This window comes from Enhydra lutris, unplaced genomic scaffold (assembly GCF_002288905.1).
Source record: "Enhydra lutris kenyoni isolate GAN:26980312 unplaced genomic scaffold, ASM228890v2 scaffoldscaffold22, whole genome shotgun sequence".
NCBI lineage: Eukaryota > Metazoa > Chordata > Mammalia > Carnivora > Mustelidae > Enhydra > Enhydra lutris.
This window is the reverse complement of record NW_019154106.1, coordinates 9,177,078-9,200,314: the sequence shown is the minus strand read 5'-3', so window position 1 is coordinate 9,200,314 and position 23,237 is coordinate 9,177,078. Positions and strand designations below refer to the sequence as shown.

Below are 23,237 nucleotides of genomic sequence, written 5' to 3'. Positions count from 1 at the left end.
AAAAAATGTGTCAACAACAACAACAAAAACTAAGGGCACATGTGGTTTAAAGAATTTAGAGGTGAGCTCCTGGAAGCTCAGAGGAGGGAGTAGCCTAGGGTTTCAGATCCTTCAGAGCACTCCCGGCTCTGAAGAACCAGACCAATTAAAGTTTATCTTTCTGTTCTTTACAAAAGGTTAAGGGAAAAGACAATTAAAAGGGAAAGATTTGAATTTAAACAAATTACAAGAATGAGAAACACTTCGAGCAGAGGAAGTATATTAGTGCGCACAGAGTTGCTTTTTTCTTTTTTCTTTCTTTTTTTTTTTTTAAGATTTATTTATTTGACAGAAAGAGACACAGGGAGAGAGGGAACACGAGCAAGGGGAGTGGGAGAGGGAGAAGCAGGCCTCCCGCTGAGCAGGGAGCCGGATTTGAGGCTCAATCCCAGCACCCTGGGATCCTGACCTGAGCGGAAGGCAGACATTCAACGACAGCCACCCAGGCGCCCAGTCTCAATTTTCAGTTACAAAACCTTGGCACATCACGCATTTCGCCACCAAAGCCAACACCCCAGCCTCATAAAGAGGAAGAGGAGGTTCCCCCTTCCACCAAGAAGCTCGGGTGAGTGGAGGCCCAGCACAGGGAGACAGCCTGCTGGGGTCAAACCCGGAGCTGAGACGCGGGCAAAGGTGCGAGGTGTTGCTCGGCGGTCGGGACTTTACGGTAACTGAGCTGCGCGCCGGCCCCGCCCTCGTGCGCAAGCGCGGAGCCGTTGTCCCCGGAGCGGTTGCGAGCCCAGCGGTTTCCCGCACAGGCTCGCCCAGGCGCTGAGCCGCGCAGGTTCGGAGGCCGGCCGGGCGGCTCGGCCCAGCCTGAATCCCCAGCGTTTGCCTCCCGCGGCGTCCTCAGTAAGTCGAGGGTCCAGCCGGAGCAGCCGCCGGAGACCGGGAAAGCGCCCTGCCCCGTGGCGGGGGTCCAGGATGGGGTGGGGGTGGGGGGTGGGGGGCCGCCGACGAACTGGCACTGCCCGAGAATGTCAAGGTTAAGGGATTCCAGTGAGATGTGGCGCATCTCTTTTTGGGGGGCGGGAGAGGGGGACCTGGACCTCTGCAACGCGGGGTATCCCCCACAAATCCGTGTCCGTGGCCCAGTATGTCCCTACACGGCCTGGACTGGACGATCCCAGGGAGCGTGGATACTGAATGTCACTGGCAAGTGTATGCGCAGTTCACACCGGAGCACCTTCTCCTGGGTCTGCAGCCCCCCCCCGCCCGGGCCTGTTGGGGGCCTGTTGAATAGGACCTGTCTTTCCCCACCAGGAATAATCCTGAAGCCAGAGTTTCCTCCCACTGAGGTACTGATGAGGAGGTTGGAATTGGTGGTTACCCTCAGACCCTCAGACTCTTCTTCCTTGCCTGGCGTTCATGATTCCCAGCTGTCTCCCATCCCTAAACTCTGACAGTCCCAGAATAGCTTCTGAGGTCCTGCGAGATCCGGCTTTAGAGGATTTAGTAACTTTGCTTTGAAGCGGGATGGCCCTCAGCAGCCTGGTGTCTTTCCCAGAGGCTCCACCTGTGTCCCCGACTATCCCTACATGGTCCAGACTCCAGACCAATCCCAGGGCTCTTGGTTGCCTAGTCAGTGTGGTACCTGCCTTCAGATATCCAGGACTTACAGGCTTGGAAAAGGGACCATTATCCTAGAGGAAACCCAAGACCAGAAAGAGCCCAGGAGTAGGGCTCAATCTCTGTCTTTGTCCTCCGCCCCCAGCCCCTCGGTCTCAGGAAAATTTTTGAGGCTGTAAACTTGGCCTCCCTCCCGGGGTAGAAACTGGACCTAGTCTCCAGTGGAATCTCCCCCAGGAGATTATGCCCAGAGTAGTTTTCTTGGACCCGTTCGAAGTGACACTTCCATCTTCCTGATCCCTAGGATCTGTCAACATGAATCCGGTCATCGTGGTCCACGGTGGTGGAGCCAGCAGTATCTCTAAGGACCGGAAAGAGCGGGTGCGCCAGGGGATCATCAAAGCCGCTGAGGTGGGTTACAAAATCCTGATGGAGGGAGGGAGCGCAGTTGACGCTGTGGAAGGAGCTGTGGCGTTCCTGGAAGATCATCCTGAGTTCAACGCAGGTATGTTTGCAGTGCGATTAGTAGCTGATGCCAAATGAGGTTAAGCTTAGCCCCCGAAACAAATAGAATCTAAAGTGCCAATGAATCTAGTAAGCTTTTCGGTAAAATGTGCTAAAATATTTAATTTTTCTCTTTTTACCTGTTGACCAAGTTGCTTTAAGAATTTTTAAATCCATCAGTTCACTTTTTTTAACTTGCTTCAGAGAATTCACATACTGAGACGCTTTTTTAGTAGATCTTTACATGGGGGTGTGGGGATAGACTATATACTATAAAGCATACCCATTTTAAGTTTTGAAAATATATACACCTGTGTAACCACATCACAAGATTTAAAACATTGCCACCAGGGCACCTGGGTGGCTCAGTCGGTCAAGTGTCTGCCTTCCGCTCAGGTCATGGTCCCAGGAACCCCGCATCCCGGGAGCCAGTGCTTCTCCCTCTCCCTCTGCCTGCTGCTCCCCCTACCTGTGCACTCTCCCTTTCTCTCTCTCTGTCAAATAAACAAATAAAATCCTTTAAAAAAATAAAAATAAAGCATTACCATCATAACCCAGAATTTCCTTCATGCCGCTTTGCATTTAATCTGCCGTCATCCCCACTACCAGGTATCCACTGCTCTTCTGTCATTATAGATTAATTTGCCTTCTTCAGAATTCCATATAAATGGAATCATGCAGAGTGTAATCTTCTCTGTTTAGCTTCTTCTCTAAGTTGATCCCTTTTTAGTAATCATCGTAACTGCTACAAGTATCTACTATGTATCAGCCAATGGTCTGAGAAGTTTTCATTAACTCATTTAATCTGCATTATGAGTTAGGTATAATTCTTATGCTCATTGATCTTAAAATAGAGAACCTAAAATCTAGGGATTAAAATACTGCTTGGGATGATACCACCCACCCAACATCTGTCAGAGAAAAGAATTTCAGGACATCTGAACCAATTAGTCATGAAATACTGAGTATTTGTTCCAGCCCCTCACTTCTGCTAAGCACTCTTTAACACTTTGCAAGATTTCATAGTCAGCCTGACCATAGAATAAGGCATAAGTGCATTGTTATGGCTATGTTGGTTGAGCTGGAATTTACTAGATGCCCCCCCCAACCGCGACCTGCCTCCCCTGATGCCAGCAGAGGGAGTAGCCTGCTGTTTCATGGGAGTCTTGTTCAGACATGCCCTTAGCAGTTGGGACCCTCTGGCTGACAAACACCCACTTATTCACAAAGGACTTTGATTTGGAACAGGTCTTCTGCTCTGCCACTCTCTAAACTACTGGGATCAGTCATTTGCATGAACTGGGGAGTATCAATTCAGAACTGGAGGGGCTAGTTCTCATCTTTGCTCTATACCAGAGCCTGCCTTCTAAGTGACTCACTTCTTCTGTCCCAGGTGTCTGCTATGCAGCACATTGAGGGAGAAGAGAGTAGAATCGTACAATCTGTAGCTTTTCAAGTCTGGATTCTTCATTTAGCATAATGCATTGGAGGGCCACCCATGTTGACACGAGTATTAATAGTCCATCTGTGAGGCACCTGGGTGGCTCAGTGGGTTAAAGCCTCTGCCTTCGGCTCAGGTCATGATCCCAGGGTCCTGGAATCAAGCCCCGCCTCGGGCTCTCTGCTCCACAGGGAGCCTGCTTCCCTTCCTCTCTCTCTGCCTGCCTCTCTGCCTTACTTGTGATCTATATCTGTCAAATAAATAACAAAAATCTAGAAAAAAAAATAGTCCATCCGTTCCTACTGTTAAGTAGCAATTCCATTGTATGAATATACTAATTCTTGGTCATTTACCAACCAGAGGACATGGCCAATTGGGGGCCATTACAGATCACTAGAAACAATTGCATACAGGTTTTTGTGTGAACGTAAGTTTTTCTTTCTCTTGGGTGAATACGAAGGTGTGGGATTGCTGGTTATAGGGCAGGTGTGTATATCACTTTATTTGAAACTGCTGAACTGTCTTCCACAGTGACTCCCACTTTCCCTTCCCACCAGCAGTGTATGAAAGCTCTAGTTTCTCCACATCCTCATCAGCTCTTAGTGTTGTCAGTATTTGTGTTTTAGCCATTCTAACAGCTGTGTGGTGGGATCTCATTCTAGTGTTAATTTGCATTTCCCTAACAGCAAATGTTTATTGTAATATCTTTTCAAGTATTTTGTCAATTTCTGTATTGTGTTTTTTATTATTACTGAGTTTTAAGAATTCTTCATAAATTCTAGATGTTGGCCTTTTATCAGATACATGATTTGCAAATAATTTCTTTCGGTCTGTGGCTTGTCTTTTCTTTCTCTTAAGAGTGGCTTTCAATGAACAGAAGTTCTTAATTTTGTAGGAGTCCAATTTTTTAATGGACTCTGCTTTTTGTGTCATACCTTAAGACTATCTGTCTATGCTGAGTGGCTCAGTCAAGTAAGCATCTGCCTTCGGCCAATGTACTGGAATTGAGCCCCAAGTTGGGCTCCTTGCTCAATGGGGAGTCTGCTTCTGCCTCTGCTCATACTCTCTCTCTCTCTCTCTCTCTTTTTCTCTCTCTCTCAAATAAATGAAATCTTTAAAAAAAAAAAAAATATATATATATATATATATATATATATATATATATATATATATATCTGCCTAACGCAGGGTCACATATGTTTTCTTTTATGTGTTTTCTAGAAATTTTATAGTTTCGGGTTTTGTATTTACATCTCTGATCCATTTTTAATAATTTTTTGTATATAGTGTGAGGTGTTTATCAAGGTTGTTTTTGCATAATTGTTCCAGCACCAATTATTGAAAAAGCAATTCTTTCTTCATGGAATGCCTTTCCACCTTTGTGAAAAATCACTTGACTTTGTATATATGGGTCTATTTCTGGACTCTAACCCATTGGTCTGTGTGTGTAACCTTTCACCAATACCACACTGTCTGGATGACTGTAGTTTTGTATTAAGTCTTAAAATCAGGTAGTAAGAGTCTTGCAACTCTTGGTGCATATGTGGGTAATTGTTTCGGCTATCCTAGTCCCTTTGTCTTTCCCACCAATTTGAGAATCACCATGTCAGTTTCTACCAAAAAAAGTCCTGCTAGGATTTTGACTAGGACTGTATTAACTCTATAGATCAGTTTGGGCGAATTGAAATCTGAGCAGTACTGAGCCTTTCAATCCAGTACTTCCAAAGCACAGTATATACTTGCATTTGTCTAAATCTTTGATCTCTCTCATCAGTGTTTTGTGGTTTTTAGCATGCATATCTTATAAATATTTTGTTAGATTTATACTTAGTTATTTCATGTCTTTTGGTACTATTGTAAATGTTACTTTTTACGATTGTCGCTAGTATAAAAGTACAATTGATCTTTTTCATACTTGCCATCTGTAGATCTTCTTTGGTAAGGTGTCTGTTCAGGTCTTTGTCTCATTTTGTTGTTATTTTTTGTTTTTTGTTTTTCCTTCTTTATCTCATTTTTTAATCAGATTTTTTGTTTTCTTATTGTTGAGTTATAAGAGTTCTTTGTGGGGCGCCTGGGTGGCTCAGTGGGTTTAGCCTCTGCCTTCGGCTCGGGTCATGATCCCAGGGTCCTGGGATCGAGCCCCGCATCGGGCTCTCTGCTCAGCGGGGAGCCTGCTTCCCCCTGTCTCTCTGCCTGCCTCTCTGCCTACTTGTGATCTCTGTCTGTCAAATAAATAAATAAAACCTTTAAAAAAAAAAAATAAGAGTTCTTTGTATATTTTAAATGATAGTCCTCTATCAGATGTGTCTTTTAAGAATGCTTTTTCCTAGTCTGTGGCTTGTCTTCTCATTCTCTTGACAGTGTCTTTCATATGGCAGAAATTTTTTGTTTTAATGACGTCCAGCGTAACAATTTTTTTCTTTCACGGATCATGCCTTTGGTGTCGTATCTTAAAAGCCAATCCCAAGGTCATCTGGATTTTCTCCTATGTTATCTTCTAGGAGTTTTATAATTTCACATTTTACATTTAGGTGTGTGTTCCATTTTGAGCTAATTCTATGAAGAGTGTATGGTCTGGGTTTGGATTTGGTTTTTTTGCCTATGGATGTCCAGTTGTTCCAGAACTGTTGTTGTAAAGACTTACCTTTGCTCCCCTGGATTGCCTTTGTCTGAAGATTCTGAACCCAATTCCAGTGCATGTGTAGGTTTTCCCACACCAAGCACTTTTCCTACACCAGCTGGGTATCCTATAATTTAGCTCACTTCTGACACTATCTACCTGGAGGTAACATCAGATTCCATAGGTGAGGGGGCCTCAGTGGCTCAATTGCCTAAGTGTCAGCTCAGGTCATGATTCCCGGGTGATGGGATCAGGTCTGGCATCAGGCTTCCTGCTCAGCAGGGAGTCTGCTTCTTCCTCTATCCCTCCCCCTCCCCGACTTATGTGCACGTGCTCGCTCGCTCGCTCTCTCTCTCTCTCTCTCTCTCTCAAATAAATAAATAAATAAAATCTTAAAGGTGAAGGGCTCAGTCCCACAGGACTTACCCTCCACTTCAGATGCCAACTGTGAATCTAGGTTGTTGCTTGTGCTTCTGACCTACTGGCTGTAAATTAAGTAATTAATAAAGTCCTTTTTTTTTTTTAAGATGTTACATTTATAGGGGCACCTGGATGGTACGGTCGGTTGGGCATCCAACCCTTGGTTTTGGCTCGGGGTCATGAGATCGAGCCCCACTTCAGGCTCCGTGCTCAGCACAGAGTATGCTTGTGTTTCTCTCTCCCTCTCCCTCTGCCTCTCCCCGCCTTGCTTGGGCTCTCTCATGCACGTGAGTTCTCTAAAATAAATTAGTCTTGTTTTTTAAAGATTTTATTTATTGATTTGAGAATAAGAGAGAGTGTGCAAGAGAGAGAACACAAGCAGGGGGAGCAGGAGAGGAAGGGAGAAACAGACTCCTCACCCAGCAGGGAGCCTGACGTGGGGCTCCATCTCTGCACCATGAGATTGTGACCTGAGCTGAAGGCAGCCACTTAACCAACTGAGCAACCCAAGTGCCCCTAAAATAAATCTTTTTTTTTTTTAAAGATTTTATTTATTTATTTCACAGACAGAGATCACAAGTAGGCAGAGAGGCAGGCAGAGAGAGAGGGAAGCAGGCTATCCGCGGAGCAGAGAGCCCGATGCGGGGCTCGATCCCAAGACCCTGGGATCATGACCCGAGCCGAAGGCAGAGGCTTCAACCCACTGAGCCACCCAGGCGCCCCCACTAAAATAAATCTTAAAAAAAAAAAAAAAGATGTTGAATTAATTGGCATAAGAGTTGTTTACAATGTAGTTTATTATTTTTTTGATGTCTGTAAGGTCTCTAGAGAGGTCCCATCTTTCATTCTTGTTATTTGAATTTTTGTCTTTTTTTTTGGTTGGTCTAGCTAGAGTTTATCAAGTTTGGTTTTTGGGGTTTTTTGGTTTTTTGTTTTCAAAAAAACAGTAGCTTTTCGTTTTTGGAGGGTTTTGTGGATTTTTTTATTGTTTTTTTCTTTTACTATTTTTCTCTTCTGAATTTCATTGATTTATCTGTATTATTTCCTTTCTTCAACTTACTTTAGGAATAATTTACTATTATTTTTAGATCATTAATTTGAGACCAGTCTTTTCTAATACAAGCCTTTAATACTTTAAATTTTCCTCTAAGCCCTGCTTTGATTATATCCTATAAGTTTTCACATGTTGTCTTCTCATTTTCATTCTGTTTAAAACATGTTATAATTTCATTTTGACTTCTGCATTGAACAGTGGGTTATTTAAAAGTGGGATAATGTCCAAATATTTGTGGATTTGCCAAATATCTGTCTGATTTTTATTTTAATTCTGTTAACAATCAAAGGACATACTCTGTGTTATTTACATTCTTTTGAACTTTGTAAGGTTTGAGTTTTGACCCAGAATATGGTCTCTCTTAGTATATATCCTTTTTGCATTTAAAAAGAATATATACTCTGCTATTGTTGTATGGAAAGTTCTGTAAATCTCAGTAAGGTCGTTAGTTGATAGTGTTGTTCAGATCTTCTATCCCTTCATTTTCTGTCTATTTCTGTTGATTACTGAGAGAGGAGTGTTGAAGTCTTTCACTTTAATTGTGGATTTTTCTATTTCTCCTTTGACTTCTATCAGTTTTGCTTCATATATTTAGAAGTTGTTGTTAGGTACCTAGCTGCTGTCTTCTGTGTGAACTGACCCCTTTATCAGTTCAAAATGTCATTATTATTTAACATTCCTTGTTCTGAAGTCTACTTTGCTGGATGTTAATATAGCTTCTCCCCCTTTCATTTAATTCATTTTAGCATGGTATAACTTTTTCCATCCTTTTATTTTTAACCTATCTATATCTTTATGTTTAAAATGGATTTCTTTTAGGTAGCACATAGCTGTAGCCTACCTTTTTATACAGTCTGACCATCTCTGCTTTTTACTGGGATGTTTATGCCATTTTCATTTAAGGTGATTATTGATATGGTCAGGTATAAATCTGTCATCTTGCTATTTGTCTTATATCTGTCCAATACATTCATTGTTCCTTTTTTCTCTTTTTCTGTCATCTTTTGGGTTGAGTGTTGTTTATGATTCTGTCTTACCTCTTTTGTTGGCGTAATAGCTAGACTTCTTTTTTTAGGGTTATTTTAGAGTTTATAGTATATATCTCTCACTTGTCAGTTTACCTTCAAGTCGTACTTCATACATAATGTCAGAACCTGGTAATGGCATACCTGTTTCCCTTTTCCTAGCCTTTGTGCTATTGCTGTCATATATTTCACTTCTGTGTATGTTATAAATTGCCCAATATGTTGCTATTATTTTTGCCTTAGTTTTATATAGATAGAAATATAGATATATACACACATATACATACATATATTTTTTTGAGAGAGAGATTGAGCATGAGTAGAGGGGAAGGGCAAAGGGAGAGGGAAAAGGAAAGAATCTTAAGCAGACCCTGCCGAGTGTAGAGCCCTACGTGGAGTTTGAACTCACAACCCTGAGATCATGACCTGAGCCAAAATCAAGAGTTGGACGCTTAGCCAACTGAACCATCCAGGCACCCCTAAACATTTATATTTTAAAGATATTGTTAAAGGGAAAAAATATTTCTGCTTATCCACATACCAGCCATTTCCTGTGCTTTTCCTTCCTTTGTGTGGCTTATGATTGCTGTCCACTGTCCTTTTCCTTCTTCCTGAGAGACTTCCTTTACATTTCTTGTAATGCACATCTGCTATTGGCCATTTCTTTCAGCTTTTATGTAACTGAAAAAGTCTTTGTTTTCAGCTTTTGAAAGATACTTTCACTGATTATTGAACTTCCAACTTGACAGGTGTTGGTGTTTGTGGGTGTGTGTGTTGTCATTGTTTTTAATTTCAGGGCTTTAAAGACATTGCTCCACTATCTTCTGGGCTGCATCACTTCTGACAAGAAACATATTTTCATTCTCATTTCTTTTCCTCTCTTCCTAATGCTTCTCTCTGACTACTTTTAAGATTTTCTGTCTCATTAGCACCAAGCTGTTTGATCAAGATGTCCTTGCATGTAATTTTCTTCATGCTTCTTTTTGCTTGGAGTTTACTGAGCTTCTCAGATCCGTGAATGTGTAGTTCAAATGTGAAATTTTTTTCTTGGTTTTTCTTTAAATATTTTGTTGCCCCTCTGTCTCACCTCTCCTTTTAGAGATTCTAATTACACATAGATTGGGTTGCTTGAAATTGTCCCTGAGCTCAATGGTCCTCTGTTAATTTGGGGTTTTTTAATCCTTTTTTATTTTTCATTTTGGATGGTTTCTATTGCTGTGTCATCGTGTTCATTAGTCTTTCCTGCTGCAGTGTCTAACCCTGTTTTAATCCCATCCAGCGTATTTTCCACTTCAGATGTTTTTTTTTTTTTTCATCTCTAGAAGTTCTGTTTGGGTCCTTTTTATATTTTCCTGCATGTTCTGGTACATACAGAATATAGTTATAACAGCTATTTTATTAACATCCTTGTCTACTTTCTATCATTTATGTCATTTATGATCTGTTACTATTAAGGTTTTTTCCCCCTTCTCGTTATGGGTCATATTTTCTTGCTTCTTTGTGTGCCTGGAAATTTCTTATTGGATGCCAAACATTGTGAATTTTACCTTATTAGGTACTGGGCAGTTTTATAATCCTTTAAATATTCTTGAGCTTTGTTCTTATCCCATTTTACAGATGAGGAAACAGGCACAAAGAGGTTAAGTGTAGCTAGCCTTACAGCCATTATCTGGGCAAAAGCAGTTGGAGGAAGGATGCTGGTGGTAAAGAGAGCAGCATGCACAAGGACACTGAGCAATGAGAACTCATGGTACTTTCATGGAAACCTAATATCTCAGTAAAATGCAGCCAAGGAAGGGGGATACAGCTGGTAAAGGAGATCAGAAGCCAGATTGAGAAGGGTTTCATATTTTATATTTTGTAGGTCATGGGGTGCTGAGCATGATGTGTGTTTCCAAACCTATCTGTCTGGCAATGGAGTAGAGGATGAATTAAAGTCGGTGGCTTAAAGGAAACTTGGGAGCCATTTCTAAGTTCTTAATTCTTGCTTTTCAACTTCTCTTTGGTTTTAGGTTGTGGATCTGTCTTGAATGTAAATGGTGATGTTGAAATGGATGCCAGTATCATGAGTGGAAAAGACCTGTCTGCAGGAGCTGTGTCTGCAGTCCGCTGTATAGCAAATCCCATTAAACTTGCACGACTTGTTATGGAAAAGGTATGTGACAAAAGCATCCTCTTCATAAGAAATTATTACCGATGTACTTTAGCAACTAAAAGTTGTCTAACTGTAGGGAAATACTTGTGAGCACTGTCCTCCTAAAACCATATAAAAGAAGAGAAGCAATGTTATTTAAATTTCTCAAATAGGCCGAGACTCAGTGCTGTTGACAGTGGAATTTGACTAGCAATCCCTTGTCCAACAATTACTTTGTTTTCACGTTGTCTTCCTGTATTTTTTTAAGTCTTTTTCAACACGTATGACATAACAGATACAAACTGAACAGACCAACTATTTAATAGCATGTGTAAAATAAAGATGAATTGTGTTCTCTAAACTTAAGATCATACATGAATACCTTTCTAGTACCATTCCATCACTTTGGGAGTTTTTTAAAAATACAAGGTCTCAGAGTGCCGGGCCCTGTTCAACATTCAGAAAAGCAAGCCAGTGAATTTGCATCTTTGAGGCTTTGTACCCAGAGAGAAGTAATTATATCCACACAGTTGGAACGGTTAAAAAGATTTTAACTATTTCAAAAAACTAACCATGTTTCTGTTTCTTTCTGGCTCAAGACAACTCACTGCTTTCTGACTGACCAGGGTGCAGCAAAATTTGCAGCAGCCATGGGAGTTCCCACGATTCCTAAAGAGCAGCTGGTGACAGAGAGAAACATAAAACGTCTAGAAAAAGAGAAGCATGAGAAAGGTGCTCTGAAGCTAGACTTCCAAAAGTAAGTGTCATCTGTGGCTCGCAGTTTGCGGACTTACTCAGGTGTATCAGACAAGTATCTGATTTTCTACATTTCGTAGGTAAGTCAAGAATCACTTGGTAGTTTCGGGTTTGTACAGAGCAATTGACACTATATCATGGAAAAACTGCTCTTTTGATTCTTACATTTAACCTCGTTTATTAGTCCTATAATAACAACTCAGATTCAGCCAAGAGTTCCTTCTCCAGTAGTAGAGTGCCTTATGTTACGGGATTAACTGCCGATGCCTCTTGATTAGTTGGTACCATAAGCAGACAAAACAGGCTGTCTGGGATCTCGTGTACCCTCTGAAGTTACTTGAGCGTGCTGCCCTAGTGCAGGGGAATCCGTACAGTTCCTAGAAGTTTGAATTAATCATTTGTTCTGAATTACGGTTTTCTGTGTTATAGATTTCAGAAGCCCAAAATAAAAGCCCCCTTATTCAAAGCAAAATTTGAAAAATAAAATTGGAATATGGGCTGGGAGTTTATAATGGGATATAATTACTAACTCTGCATACTCCTTCTAAGATCTGTCATTTTGAACCAGCAGTATACTTTAATATCACCTAGGGAGCTTTTTCAAAATATACATGCCTGGTCCCCTTCCCTAAAGAATCTAATTTAATAGATTTGAGGTGAAGAGGCCAGGCAGATGTATTAGGAAAAAGTTTCCCAGGTAGTTCTGATGTGTCCCCAGCTTAAGAATCTGTTTTACAAAATCAGCCGTGTACTGGTAGCTTTTGATAACCTTACCAAGTGTGCTGTTGTACCTGTAGGCTATAGTCACAGGAATGGGCTGCTTTATCGATGGCTCTTGGGTGTTTTAACAGATGTTACCACATCACTTTCCAGAAATTCTGCAACAGCTCACATCTCTACCAGCCAGTATTCCCCTTAGATATAAGCGAGAGGGCCCCCGCCCTGGGTCCTGCACTTTAGAGGAACACGCCCCCCATCACAAATACACAAAACAGTTGCCTTATTACCGACACCTGGGGCACCTCTGTCACTCAGCAGTGGCATAGCATGACCCTTAACCCTCATCATCCACTCTTGTGATTAATACCACTCAGCCCCCAGGGAAATGCTTCTCTGCATCTCTTGCTCTATGTCTTGGAAGCGAAGGCCACCTAAATCTAAAGATTTATGGATTGTGCCACTGCTGATACCGGAAATGGACACTGCTTCGGAGTGGGGGGAAGAATTGAACAGCAGAAGGACTTAGGTAAGAGGAAAAGACAAGACAAATTAATAACTTGTCAAATAAATTCTTATATAACAAAGTAATTATTTCCCAGTAGTGCCAGGTATCCATTTTCTTGCCTCCTTACGTGTTCTATGCTATGGTTCTGGTGGGCTTCATAGATCAGTACAATATCTGCAAGACTTGCATATGAGGACTGATGCTCATTAGTCTAAAATATGTACATGTGTAGGTCTAGACCAGCACTGTCCAATAGGAAGACAAGAGCTGCATTTGCAATTTAAAAAATTTCTAGTAGCCACAATAAAAAAGTAAAAAGAAACAGGTATGGGGCACCTGGGTGGCTCAGTCAGTTAAACATCTGACTTTTGATTTTGGCTCAGGTCATGATCCCAGGGTCATGAGATCAAGCCCCACATCAGGCTCCACACTCAGTGCAGGTCTGCTTGAGATTCTCTCCCACTGATCCTCCCCACCCCACCTCACACTCTCTCTGTCTCTAACAACAACAACAACAACAACAAAAACATACACAGGTGAAATTAATATATTTAACCCAATATAATCAAAATATTATCATTTCAGCATGTAATCAATATAAGAAATTATTTGAGATATTTTACAGTCTTCTTTTACACTAAATCTTCAGAAATCTGACCCATATGCTAGGCTTGCAGCACACCTCCCCACCTCACCCTGGGGCTGCCCATACTTCCAGTGGCCAGTGGTGCGGATAGCTCATGCCAGCCACATTGGACAGTGCGGGTCTAGACAGAGCCTGCCTGAAGAACCAGCTCTATGTTGGCAACTAAATGGACATTGAATGTTAGCTATGATTTTATTTGTAAAAATATGTTAAAATTTTTAGCTTTTAAGGAATTTTAAAATGTTATATTCTCTAATTATAATTCATGTTTTATTTTTACTATTAATAGATAATTTGGTATATTTTAGGAAAAAGCCTAACTTTTTGAAGTTATATCTGCAGTTCATTTGTATTTACTCAGTTACATTTGCTGTTCATTTTTTATGAAAATATATCCTAATTTTATACACTTTCAAGACAATTACATCTTTTTAATCCCTAGATTATTGAAAATGCATGTTAAGTCAAGATTTTGATAGAAAAAGAATACAAAAGTGAACAAAAAACTGAGAGGTAAAAAGGAAAATAATCTTCCAGGGTACAGCCCACATTCATTTTAAAAAGGAACATAGTAAAGAGTCATCTTCTAGGATGATCCACCTAATGTTCACAAGCAGGACATTCCAAATTCTTGGTCCAGTGATGATTTAATTACCTTTCGGAACAGTGGAAATTATTAAGAATATTATTCTTGCCACATCCTCAGTTTGTATAGTTCCAATGAAATCCCAGCAGTTTTCCATCCTTTACTGCAGCAAGAGCTAATTGCTCATCACAAAGAATCACACACCAAAAGGACATATGCAGTCAGTAGGATTGGGGGAACCAGCAGCCGAAAACAGAGGAAAAAGAAAAAGACCAACAGTGATGTAACGTTCTTGAAAGAATAATACAGCGTGCCCGATATTTAGCCATGGCACTCCATCATCAGCACCATGTTTACAAAACACCGTGGGACATTTCTAGGCTTAATAAAAATTATTTCAGAATTCAATAATACATGTAATTAAGACAAAAAATAATAAAACCAACGATCACTATCTAGGATAGAGAATTCAGACATTAATTTAGTGGGTGAAAGCGAGAGAGGAAATCAAATACCTAAAGTGTTTTTAACAAAATATTCAGTTCAACTAGAAGGTACCATGGTCAGAAGACACGTCAAGCAACTAACATTTATTGTACATATTGCTGTACCACCCCGAGAAGAAAAACACGTCTAACTCACCTGCTTTTTGGAAGTAGACATTTTGGATTTAGAGAAGAAGTGGGGAGAACTTTTCATCTTAGGTATCAATTTAAAAGACCATCAAAGGCCATGGGGCACCTGGGCAGCTCAGTCAGTTAAGTGACCAACTCTTGATTTTGACGCAAGTCATGATCTCAAGGCTGTGAGATCAAGCCCCGTGTCAGGCTCCACACTCAGTGCAGAGTCTGCTTGAGATCCTCCCTCTGCCTCTCCCCTTTACCCATCTGCACATGCACACTTTCTCTAAAATAAAGCTTTAAAAAAATAAAAGACTGTCAAAGGCAAGCCTGTGATAATGGAGTGAACGTGCTTGGTAAATAAAAGATATATAAACATAAAGTTTAGCCAAGAGCCCAGAAGTCTTCGATGTGACATGCAGGCTCACAGTTCGAAACTACTAATAGGAGGTGTGCCCCTAGTGTGTGCCAGCGCCGACATGGTGGACAGCAGAAGGTCCAATGCAGGATTCTCTAGATAGGGCCAAAATGGAACAGTGTGCTCAAACTCCTGACTGACCTTGGAACAAATCTCTGGCAGATGGTGGCAATGACCGACTCAGTTCTGTTAAAGTAATTACATTGAATTTAGATTTTAAAATTCCATGAAACCACAGAAGATTCTCAAAGAGTAAATTATGGACTTAGTGAAATTAATTTTGATGCTACATACAGTCACTTAATATGAACCCTTAATTTCTACTGATAAGCTTAATAAAAGCTTTAAAAATCTTTTTGGCTATTTCACTTTTAAAAGGATTGAAAATATATCATTAAATATATTATTGAATATATATTGAATATATATTATTAAAATATATTAAGTTTAGAGGAAAAACAAAATCACACTGCATGGAAAATATGCAAGAAGAATAACATTCCAGGGGCTCCTGGGTGGCTCAGTCTGTTACTTAAGAGTGTCCAACTCTTGATTTCAGCTCAGGTCATGATTCAGGGCCATGAGATTGAGCCCCAGGGTTCTGCACTGGGTGTGGCGCCTGGTTGGGATTCTCTCTTTCCCTCTCCCTCTGTGCCTCCCAGCCACTTCCGTGTTCTGCACTCTCTAAAAAGAGAAGAAGGAGGAGGAGGAGGAGGAGAATAGCGTTCCAGTAAAATTTAAAAAAAAGAAGTCAACAAAAATTCTTGCCTACCTTGAAGGAGAAGATTCACGTACAAATAATCCCCAAATCAGCTCCCATAGAGGCTGTCCTTCTGTCTGTTGTATATCAGAGCATACTGCCATTTGAAGAGAGACTTGGCCAAAAACAACACAGCTGCTACTTTCAGTCTTCTTTATAATACACTGGCAGTGAAATGTGAAAGAGCTGCATGGATCTAGGTGCTACTGAAGAGACGGTATAAATGACTACGGGGAGCAATGGTGACATGTATGATCAAATTATGAAATAGTGTCTTCTGTTACAGAAATGTATCCTGCATGCCTGGTAGCATTTGAGCTGGTAATGTTCAAATCAGGAGTTCCTTTCCAAATATAAGGATTGCCTTAAGAATTTTGTTGCACATTCCAGTTGCTGCTGCCTCAGCAGAGGGAAGCTTCTCCAAATTAAAAACCTGCTAAGAACTACGCAGACTCAAAAAAGATCAGTCTTATGTGGCAGTTTGTCAAGAGAATGCACGTTGTACAGACATACGATTGTAAGAGCATACTGCTTCCTGAAATGAAAGCAGGAAAATCAACCTCGTGGAGTGAACACTTAATAATTTATAGGGTGTGTGTGTGTGTGTGTGTGTGTGTCCCCCACTCATCCAGGCATCAATAGCTGATCAACAAAAGACCCAGATGGGCACCATAATAATTACATTAAGTCATTATTGGTAGTTTGTCTACTTTTGGTCATGTAAAAACCATGGCTTTATAATATTTTTGAAGACCTATGCACCACACTAAGATAAAAGAACGTATCTACAACTTCTAAAAAGTGAACAGATGGTGTAATGGCTACCATTTGTACCTTGTAGTCATGCCTCCACACCTTACGAATGTTAGGGGTGGGCCTGCCACCAGCAGAGTCTGGGGGTGTCCCCTGCATCTGACATGAGGAGGGTAACACTGTCACTTTAAGTTGTATCCCCTATCAACATGTGTGAGCTTTTGGCATTTGTTGGTGGGCCATTTGTTTCTATGGATTTGCCTATTTTTGTCCTATGATCATTTTTTTCTCTTTCATTGTTAGGTCCCTTCTCAGTCTTAAGGCTGTCTACTCTTTAAAAAAAAAAAATTCCAAATCTGTTATTTTTAGTCTTGCTTTTGCTTTGCTTATGGTATTTTTGCCATACACAAGTTTTTACTTTTTTGTAATCAAATACGCAGTCCGCCTCTCTCATATAGTTTGTAGGACTGGAAACGTAGAAGGTATTTCCTACCCCGAGACGTCTGTAGTCCCCTAGACTTTCCTGAAGAATTCTGTTTTATGTTTTATATTCAGGCCTTGAACTCTCTGGAGTTGATTTTTGTGAATGCAGGAAGACAGGGTTCCTGTTTTCTTCCTAGCAGACTGCCAAACTTCTCTTTGTAGCCCCCTGAATGCCAGCCCACACCCAGCTGCAATTTGCTCCCTCCTGTGATTGCCCAATAGGTACCTCAAGCTTGTGTCCACAACTGAACCCAGCATTTCCCCACCTAACCTCGCTCCCCATGCACCGTAAACCAACAGACACCAAAAAACCTATTCCTAATAGTCTGCATTTCAGTGAATGGTTTCTGTACCCTTTTGGTTCTGGAAGCCAAAGCCTTAGAGCCGTCCCTAATCTCTCTCATAACCCAGCTCCCCTGCAAAGTCCGTCAGCTCTGCCTTCAGTGTCCTAAGCCAAGCCCTCTTCTCCGTGTCCCAGGGGCACCCTAATGAGGCCCCTAATGACCCTTCAAGCCTCCTGACAGTCTCTAGTTCCACTCTGGTCTCCCTCAGTCCACACACAATTGCCAGAGTAATTATTCTAAGAGAAACTTTTCATACATGTGCAGCCTACCTCCGGAAGTGCACAAGTCTTACGTCACCTCTGATGACTTTTCACAGTGGACCCATATAACCAGCCTCCAGGTGGGGAAACAGATCATCACCCGATGCCCTCCCCACCTGCCCCGCCATGCTCCCTTCCATTCCCAGTCCTGCCCTAAAGGCAGCCACTTACCTGGCTTCTAACACTGTAGACGGCCGTTGCCAGTTTTTGAACTTGATTTAAGTGCAACCATATAGTATGTACTTTATTTGGTGCCTTCTTTCCTCATTGTATTTCTGAGACCCTTCCATGTGTCACACCCACAGTAGCTCATTCTCATGGCCGTAGAGGATTCTGTTCCATGCCTACATCTCAGCCCACCCCCTCTGCCTTTGCTGGACATTTATATCACTTTCAGATTTCTGTTACTACAAACAGTCCTGCTGTGAACATTTTGCTGTATGTTTTTTTGGTAAACGTAGCTCCACATTTCTGTTGGGAGAATGCAGAAATGTAGGAGTGTGATTGCCAGGTCAGCGTTGGTAGATTCTGCCAGATGGTTTTCCAAAGAGTTGCCCCAGTTTTGTTTCTAGCAGTAGTCACTGAGCGTTCCAGTTCTGCATATCCTGACCCACACCTGCTACCGGGTAGTCTTCGTTTTTAGCCATCCTGATGGATGGGTGAAGTGGTAAAGAATGATATTTTTAAAACTGAACTCATCTTGTGACACATCTCTGCTCAGGTTTGGCAGTGTCTTCCCATCTCACTCAGGGCCTATGTGTCAGAGGATCCTATAATTTAGTGTTCAAATCAGAACTTGACTTTGAGAGTGAAGGGGGAACTGTGACCCAGGGATAAATCAGGACCGTCCTGGGTCACCAGGATACAGTCACCCCGCCCATCAGAGCCTCCATGGTCTGGCTGCCAGCCATCCCCGGAGGCCCCCTATCCTCTGTCCCTCACTTTATTCGCTGCAACCACAGTGACCTCCAAATTCCATGAGTTTCACAACCATGTTCCAGCTTCAGGAGCATTCTCCCCAGTAAGCCTAGGGATTGCCCTCACCTCCTTCAGAGAGGCCCTGCATAAAGCCCTCTCCATACTACTGGAGTCGTCATCATTTTTACTGTTGTTCCATAAAAAATTTTTTATCGGGCGCCTGGGTGGCTCAGTGGGTTAAGCCACTGCCTTCGGCTCAGGTCATGATCTCAGGGTCCTGGGATCGAGTCCTGCATCGAGCTCTCTGCTCAGCAGGGAGCCTGCTTCCCTTCCTCTCTCTCTGCCTGCCTCTCTGCCTATTTGTGATCTCTGTCTGTCAAATAAATAAAATAAAATCTTTAAAAAAAAATTTTTTTTATCACCCTGTTGCCCTCTGCCCCCAAATGCAAGCTGCACAGAAGGGACTTTGTCCGTTCACTTCACTCCCATGCCCAGCACTTACTACGTGCCTCGAATATAGATCATTATAGAATCTGGGTGGTGGGTATTATAGCTGTGGTTCAGTTTCTTCCAATTCTTTTTACTTGAAATGTATAATATGTTAGGGAAAACAATAGCATATTACATCTTTACAGCAAGCCCTGTGAAACAGGCAAAGTGGGGTGTGACAGGCAGCATCAGCATCACCTGGGAGGTTCTGAGAAATGAAAGGTCTTGGGCTCCCCATACTCACCAATTCAGGATCTCGGGGGTGGGCTCAGGGATCCAAGGGATTTTTATGCACACAACGTTTGAGATGCACTCAATTGTTTTTACCCCCATTTTATAGGAGGGGAAAATGAGACACAGAAAACTTAGTAATTAAGTCACAGGGCTAGAGGACGGTGGTGCTGGGATGGGATGTGCTCTAAAGGCTGAGATCTAAAGGAATGTCTAGCAACCTATCTGACCTGCAGAATAAAAAGCTAATGTGAGCCGTGAATGTTGGAATCAAATCGTGTCCCGTTTGCCCTTAGCATCTAACGTGGGAACTTAAGGGCCGTTCAGCTACAATGTTAACTTGTGATGGTGTGTCTCGTCTCCGTCTGTCACTTTTCTCTTTATTCTTGGCAGAGACTTGGGAACCGTGGGGGCCGTCGCCTTGGACTGCAAAGGAAACGTAGCCTACGCAACCTCGACGGGCGGCATCGTTAATAAAATGGTCGGCCGGGTTGGGGACACTCCGTGCGTAGGTAGGCTCCCTGCCTGGCTGCTGCCCCGCCCCTTCCGCTACCGTCCACCAGTCTCCCTCTCTTCCCTCCCCGCCTCTTCATTTCCGGGAACGCGGTGGGTGGGGCACCGCTTTGAGCGGGAGCCTGTATCTAGCAGGCGCGGGCTTCTCCGAGGCTGGAGGCTCCGGGGATGACGTGGGGAGGCTCCGGTGGCCCCCAGCGAGCCCCCGAGGGCCTCTTTCTTCTCTCTAGCCCCAGGTTCAGCCTCTGCGGTCCTAGTCCAGAAGAGTAACATACACAAAGCCTCTTCCCAGGCATGGGCTCAAATTAACAAACTGAGAAAAAGCTGAGAATTTAGGTTGATTTCACACCACTAGATTTGAGTGGTATGAAAGTAACGTAGTGCTGCTACAAATGGAAGTGTTTGCGTTGACATTGAAGTACATCCTCTAGTTCCCGGGCGTGGGTCAGTGGCCAGGCTGGGAGTGGCCGAATGGGCTCTGAGGAGGAGAAGGAGCCTTCCTGGAGGAGCTGCTCCCTGAGAGCTCAGGCCAACCCCTCCCCACCACCACCACCACCACTGATTTCTGGGTCATTACCTGGCCATTTCTACTCCACCTTTGCATCTCAAGGTCATGGCTACTGACCTTCATTCATACTTGGGCACGCTGGGATTTAGCATTTAGGTAGCATTAGACTTGATACGTGTTTGAATTTCTTCACTGTTGCTGCTCAGTTAGAACCAGTCCACCTTTTTTGAGCAGGATCCGGAGGTTATGCTGACAACGACATTGGTGCCATTTCAACAACGGGGCACGGGGAGAGCATCCTGAAGGTGAATCTGGCCAGACTGACTCTCTTCCACGTAGAACAAGGTACGTAGAGCAAGTTCATATGGTCTGAAGACAAGTGAATGGAAGTGTTTTATAAATAGGCTGTAAAGTATCTGAAACCCTTTCCCGTTTGCTTTAGATGTTCCTTTCAGGTTGTTACACTACTTTGACTTCTTCCCACCTTGTGTTAGGATCTGGAAAGAAGTGCACTTAGACTACTGTCATGTTGGGCATCTCAGGGGCAGTAGAGAGACTTTGAGCCTGGGTGTGGGAGAGAAGGCAGCTCCCCTTAGGCTGATGCTAGGCTCCATCTCCGTGCAAAGAGGGCCTCTGTGGTGAGGACCCTTCTCTGAAGCATTCAAATAGAAATCATTTGCCCAGGGCACCTGGATGGCTCAGTAGGTTAAGCCTCTGCCTTTGGCTTGGGTCGGGATCCCAGTGTCCTGGGATAGAGCCCTGCATCAGGCTCTCTGCTCAGCAGGGAGCCTGCTTCTTCCTCTCCCTCTCTACCTGCTTCTTTGCCTATTTGTGATTTCTCTCTGTCAAATAAATAAATAAAAATCTTTAAAAAATAAATTCTATCAAAAAAGAAAGAAAGAAAAAGAAATCATTTGCCCAAAATCTTTTGTTAACTCATTTGGGTTTTCAAACTGCAACTGATTCTCCCACCAGATTCCTCTCATTACAATGCGTGTTGTTTCTCAACCTTTCCTTGTTTTCAGGAAAGACCTTGGAAGAGGCGGCCGACATGTCGTTGGGTTATATGAAGTCAAAGCTGAAGGGTTTAGGCGGTGTCATCTTGGTCAGCAAAGCAGGAGACTGGGCGGTAAAATGGACCTCCACCTCCATGCCCTGGGCGGCCGTCAAGGATGGCAAGCTGCACTCTGGAATCGATCTCCATGAGACCAGTGTCGCTGATCTGCCCTAGGGCCCTGAAGATTGTATTGTAGAAGCTAGCTGGGAGGGAAAGGCCGGTTTCCTGGTGTGGAGACTTGGCTTAATCAATTAGATCTAGAAATGGAAAATTCTGCAGTCTGTCACTCGTTTTGTCGCCTTGATCAATAAGTATCTGAGTGTTTGGTTGAGGGGGCGGATCGGGAAGTGCCGAGAGAAACGCCCCTACTAAGGTCAAAGTAAGACCAGTGCAGATGACCAAGTCCTGAGTCTTTCTTATGAATTGTCCCCAGTATCTTAGATTAGAAAGAAGAAACGACATGATCTGAGCAGAACAGCAGCCATCTCAGTGTAGGGAGTTCCATCTGGGATCAGAAGACCTGCCACGGGGACAGAAGCGGCAGGCTCGAAAGCTGGGGGGACCGAGGCCAACACCTCCCAGAGCTGTCTTGGTTGCAGAGTTCATGTTAAGTCAGAAGAATATCAGGGAAAAGAACCCATGAGAGGAGAAGCTGATTTTTCTTTCTAAGAAGGTTCATATCTCCTTTGACTTACTAACGTAGACATGTTTCCAGATCCTTTAAAAGTAGCCTCTGGTAACCCATAGCCCCCAGTCTGGAGGTGAAGGGTGTAATGGAGACTCTGCGGGGCTCCTGCAGGTCTCGTGGGCTCCCAGGTGGGTCTGCTGGCCTAGCATTTCCCACCAGCCTCTGCCTGCTGCAGGCCCTTCTGGTCTCGTGCTGAGGAAGGGGGCTCATGAGCTCTCCGCCGCTGCTCTCACCAGAGTGCATGGGGATGGCCCTCGACCTACTGCATTCTCCCGCTGTCCAGGGCCGTGGGCCCCCACATGACTGCAGGTGCCGCGTGTTCAGCATGGTCAGCGTGACCGAAAACGTAATTTCCTTGGCAGAAACTGTTCCTACCCATCTCTCTTTACACTGGAAATGATATTTCTGGCTGTGACGGTTTTTTAGCCTGTCAGGTCTTACCTTCTCTCTGGAAAGAAATTGCTTAACTTTAAATTCCATGTGCTACTAATAAAATATATTTTGAAAGAATAACAGTGTGGTTAGGAGTCACTGTTGACAAAGACCAGAGTGTCCACAAGCTCCCATTGTTTCAGTCAGTTCAGACAGCTGTACTAACTCCAGAGGACTTTCGAGAGGAGGGTGGTGTGGGGGTGTCCATACGTCCTGCCCATGGAGTAGATTGGACAGTTTTTCAGAGAAATGGAGCTTTTTCTCGGTGGGTTAAGAGAGAGACCAGACCACCGTTTGCAAGGATCGGCAGGGAAAATGGTCAGTGTTCTCGAAGTTTACCTGACAGCCAGCCCCTTCCCGATCCCTGCCCATGACCTTCCCAGGCTGGCCGGCCGCTCTGAGCTACGGACAAGGAGGTGGCACTCGGGGGCCCGGCTGAGTCTGAATCCTGACTGTCCCCACCATTCGGGTGACCCTGGGCAAGCTAACTTCTAGGAATGTTTTCATCTGTAGAATGGATTGCCATAAAGACTAAGCGAGATTAAAGGAAAATTGCTCCATGTTTATCTTAAGAATCCTCTGGACAGATAGAGAAACTGTGGCTGGGCCCACAAGGGACTGGTTATACGTATTTCTATCCTTGAAAACCTCAAAATGTTGGGGCACCTGGGTGGCTCAGTTGGTTAAGCGTCCAACTCAGGGTCATGAGCTCAAGCCCTGCGCTGACCCACACTCAGCAGGGAG

General features: G+C 43.2%; 1 protein-coding gene across 1 annotated transcript; it reads left to right on the top strand.

The window, feature by feature from the left end:
• Positions 1 to 796: 796 nt before the first annotated feature.
• On the top strand, positions 797 to 22,574 carry LOC111149774 (asparaginase like 1). Its single transcript, XM_022507040.1, has 7 exons — positions 797 to 891; positions 1,913 to 2,113; positions 10,685 to 10,827; positions 11,406 to 11,563; positions 19,689 to 19,807; positions 20,551 to 20,661; positions 21,342 to 22,574. The coding sequence occupies exons 2-7, from the start codon at positions 1,924 to 1,926 to the stop codon at positions 21,545 to 21,547; spliced, it is 927 nt and encodes a 308-aa protein (XP_022362748.1). The 5' UTR covers positions 797 to 891; positions 1,913 to 1,923; the 3' UTR covers positions 21,548 to 22,574.
• The last annotated feature ends 663 nt before the right edge of the window (positions 22,575 to 23,237 follow it).

Bases quoted from the DNA above. Each gene is read 5' to 3' on its own strand.
- LOC111149774 (XM_022507040.1), top strand. From the start codon at position 1,924: ATGAATCCGGTCATCGTGGTCCACGGTGGTGGAGCCAGCAGTATCTCT. The intron at 10,828-11,405 runs GTATGTGACAAA...TTCTGGCTCAAG, and splicing joins CACGACTTGTTATGGAAAAG to ACAACTCACTGCTTTCTGAC. The intron at 11,564-19,688 runs GTAAGTGTCATC...TATTCTTGGCAG, and splicing joins CTGAAGCTAGACTTCCAAAA to AGACTTGGGAACCGTGGGGG.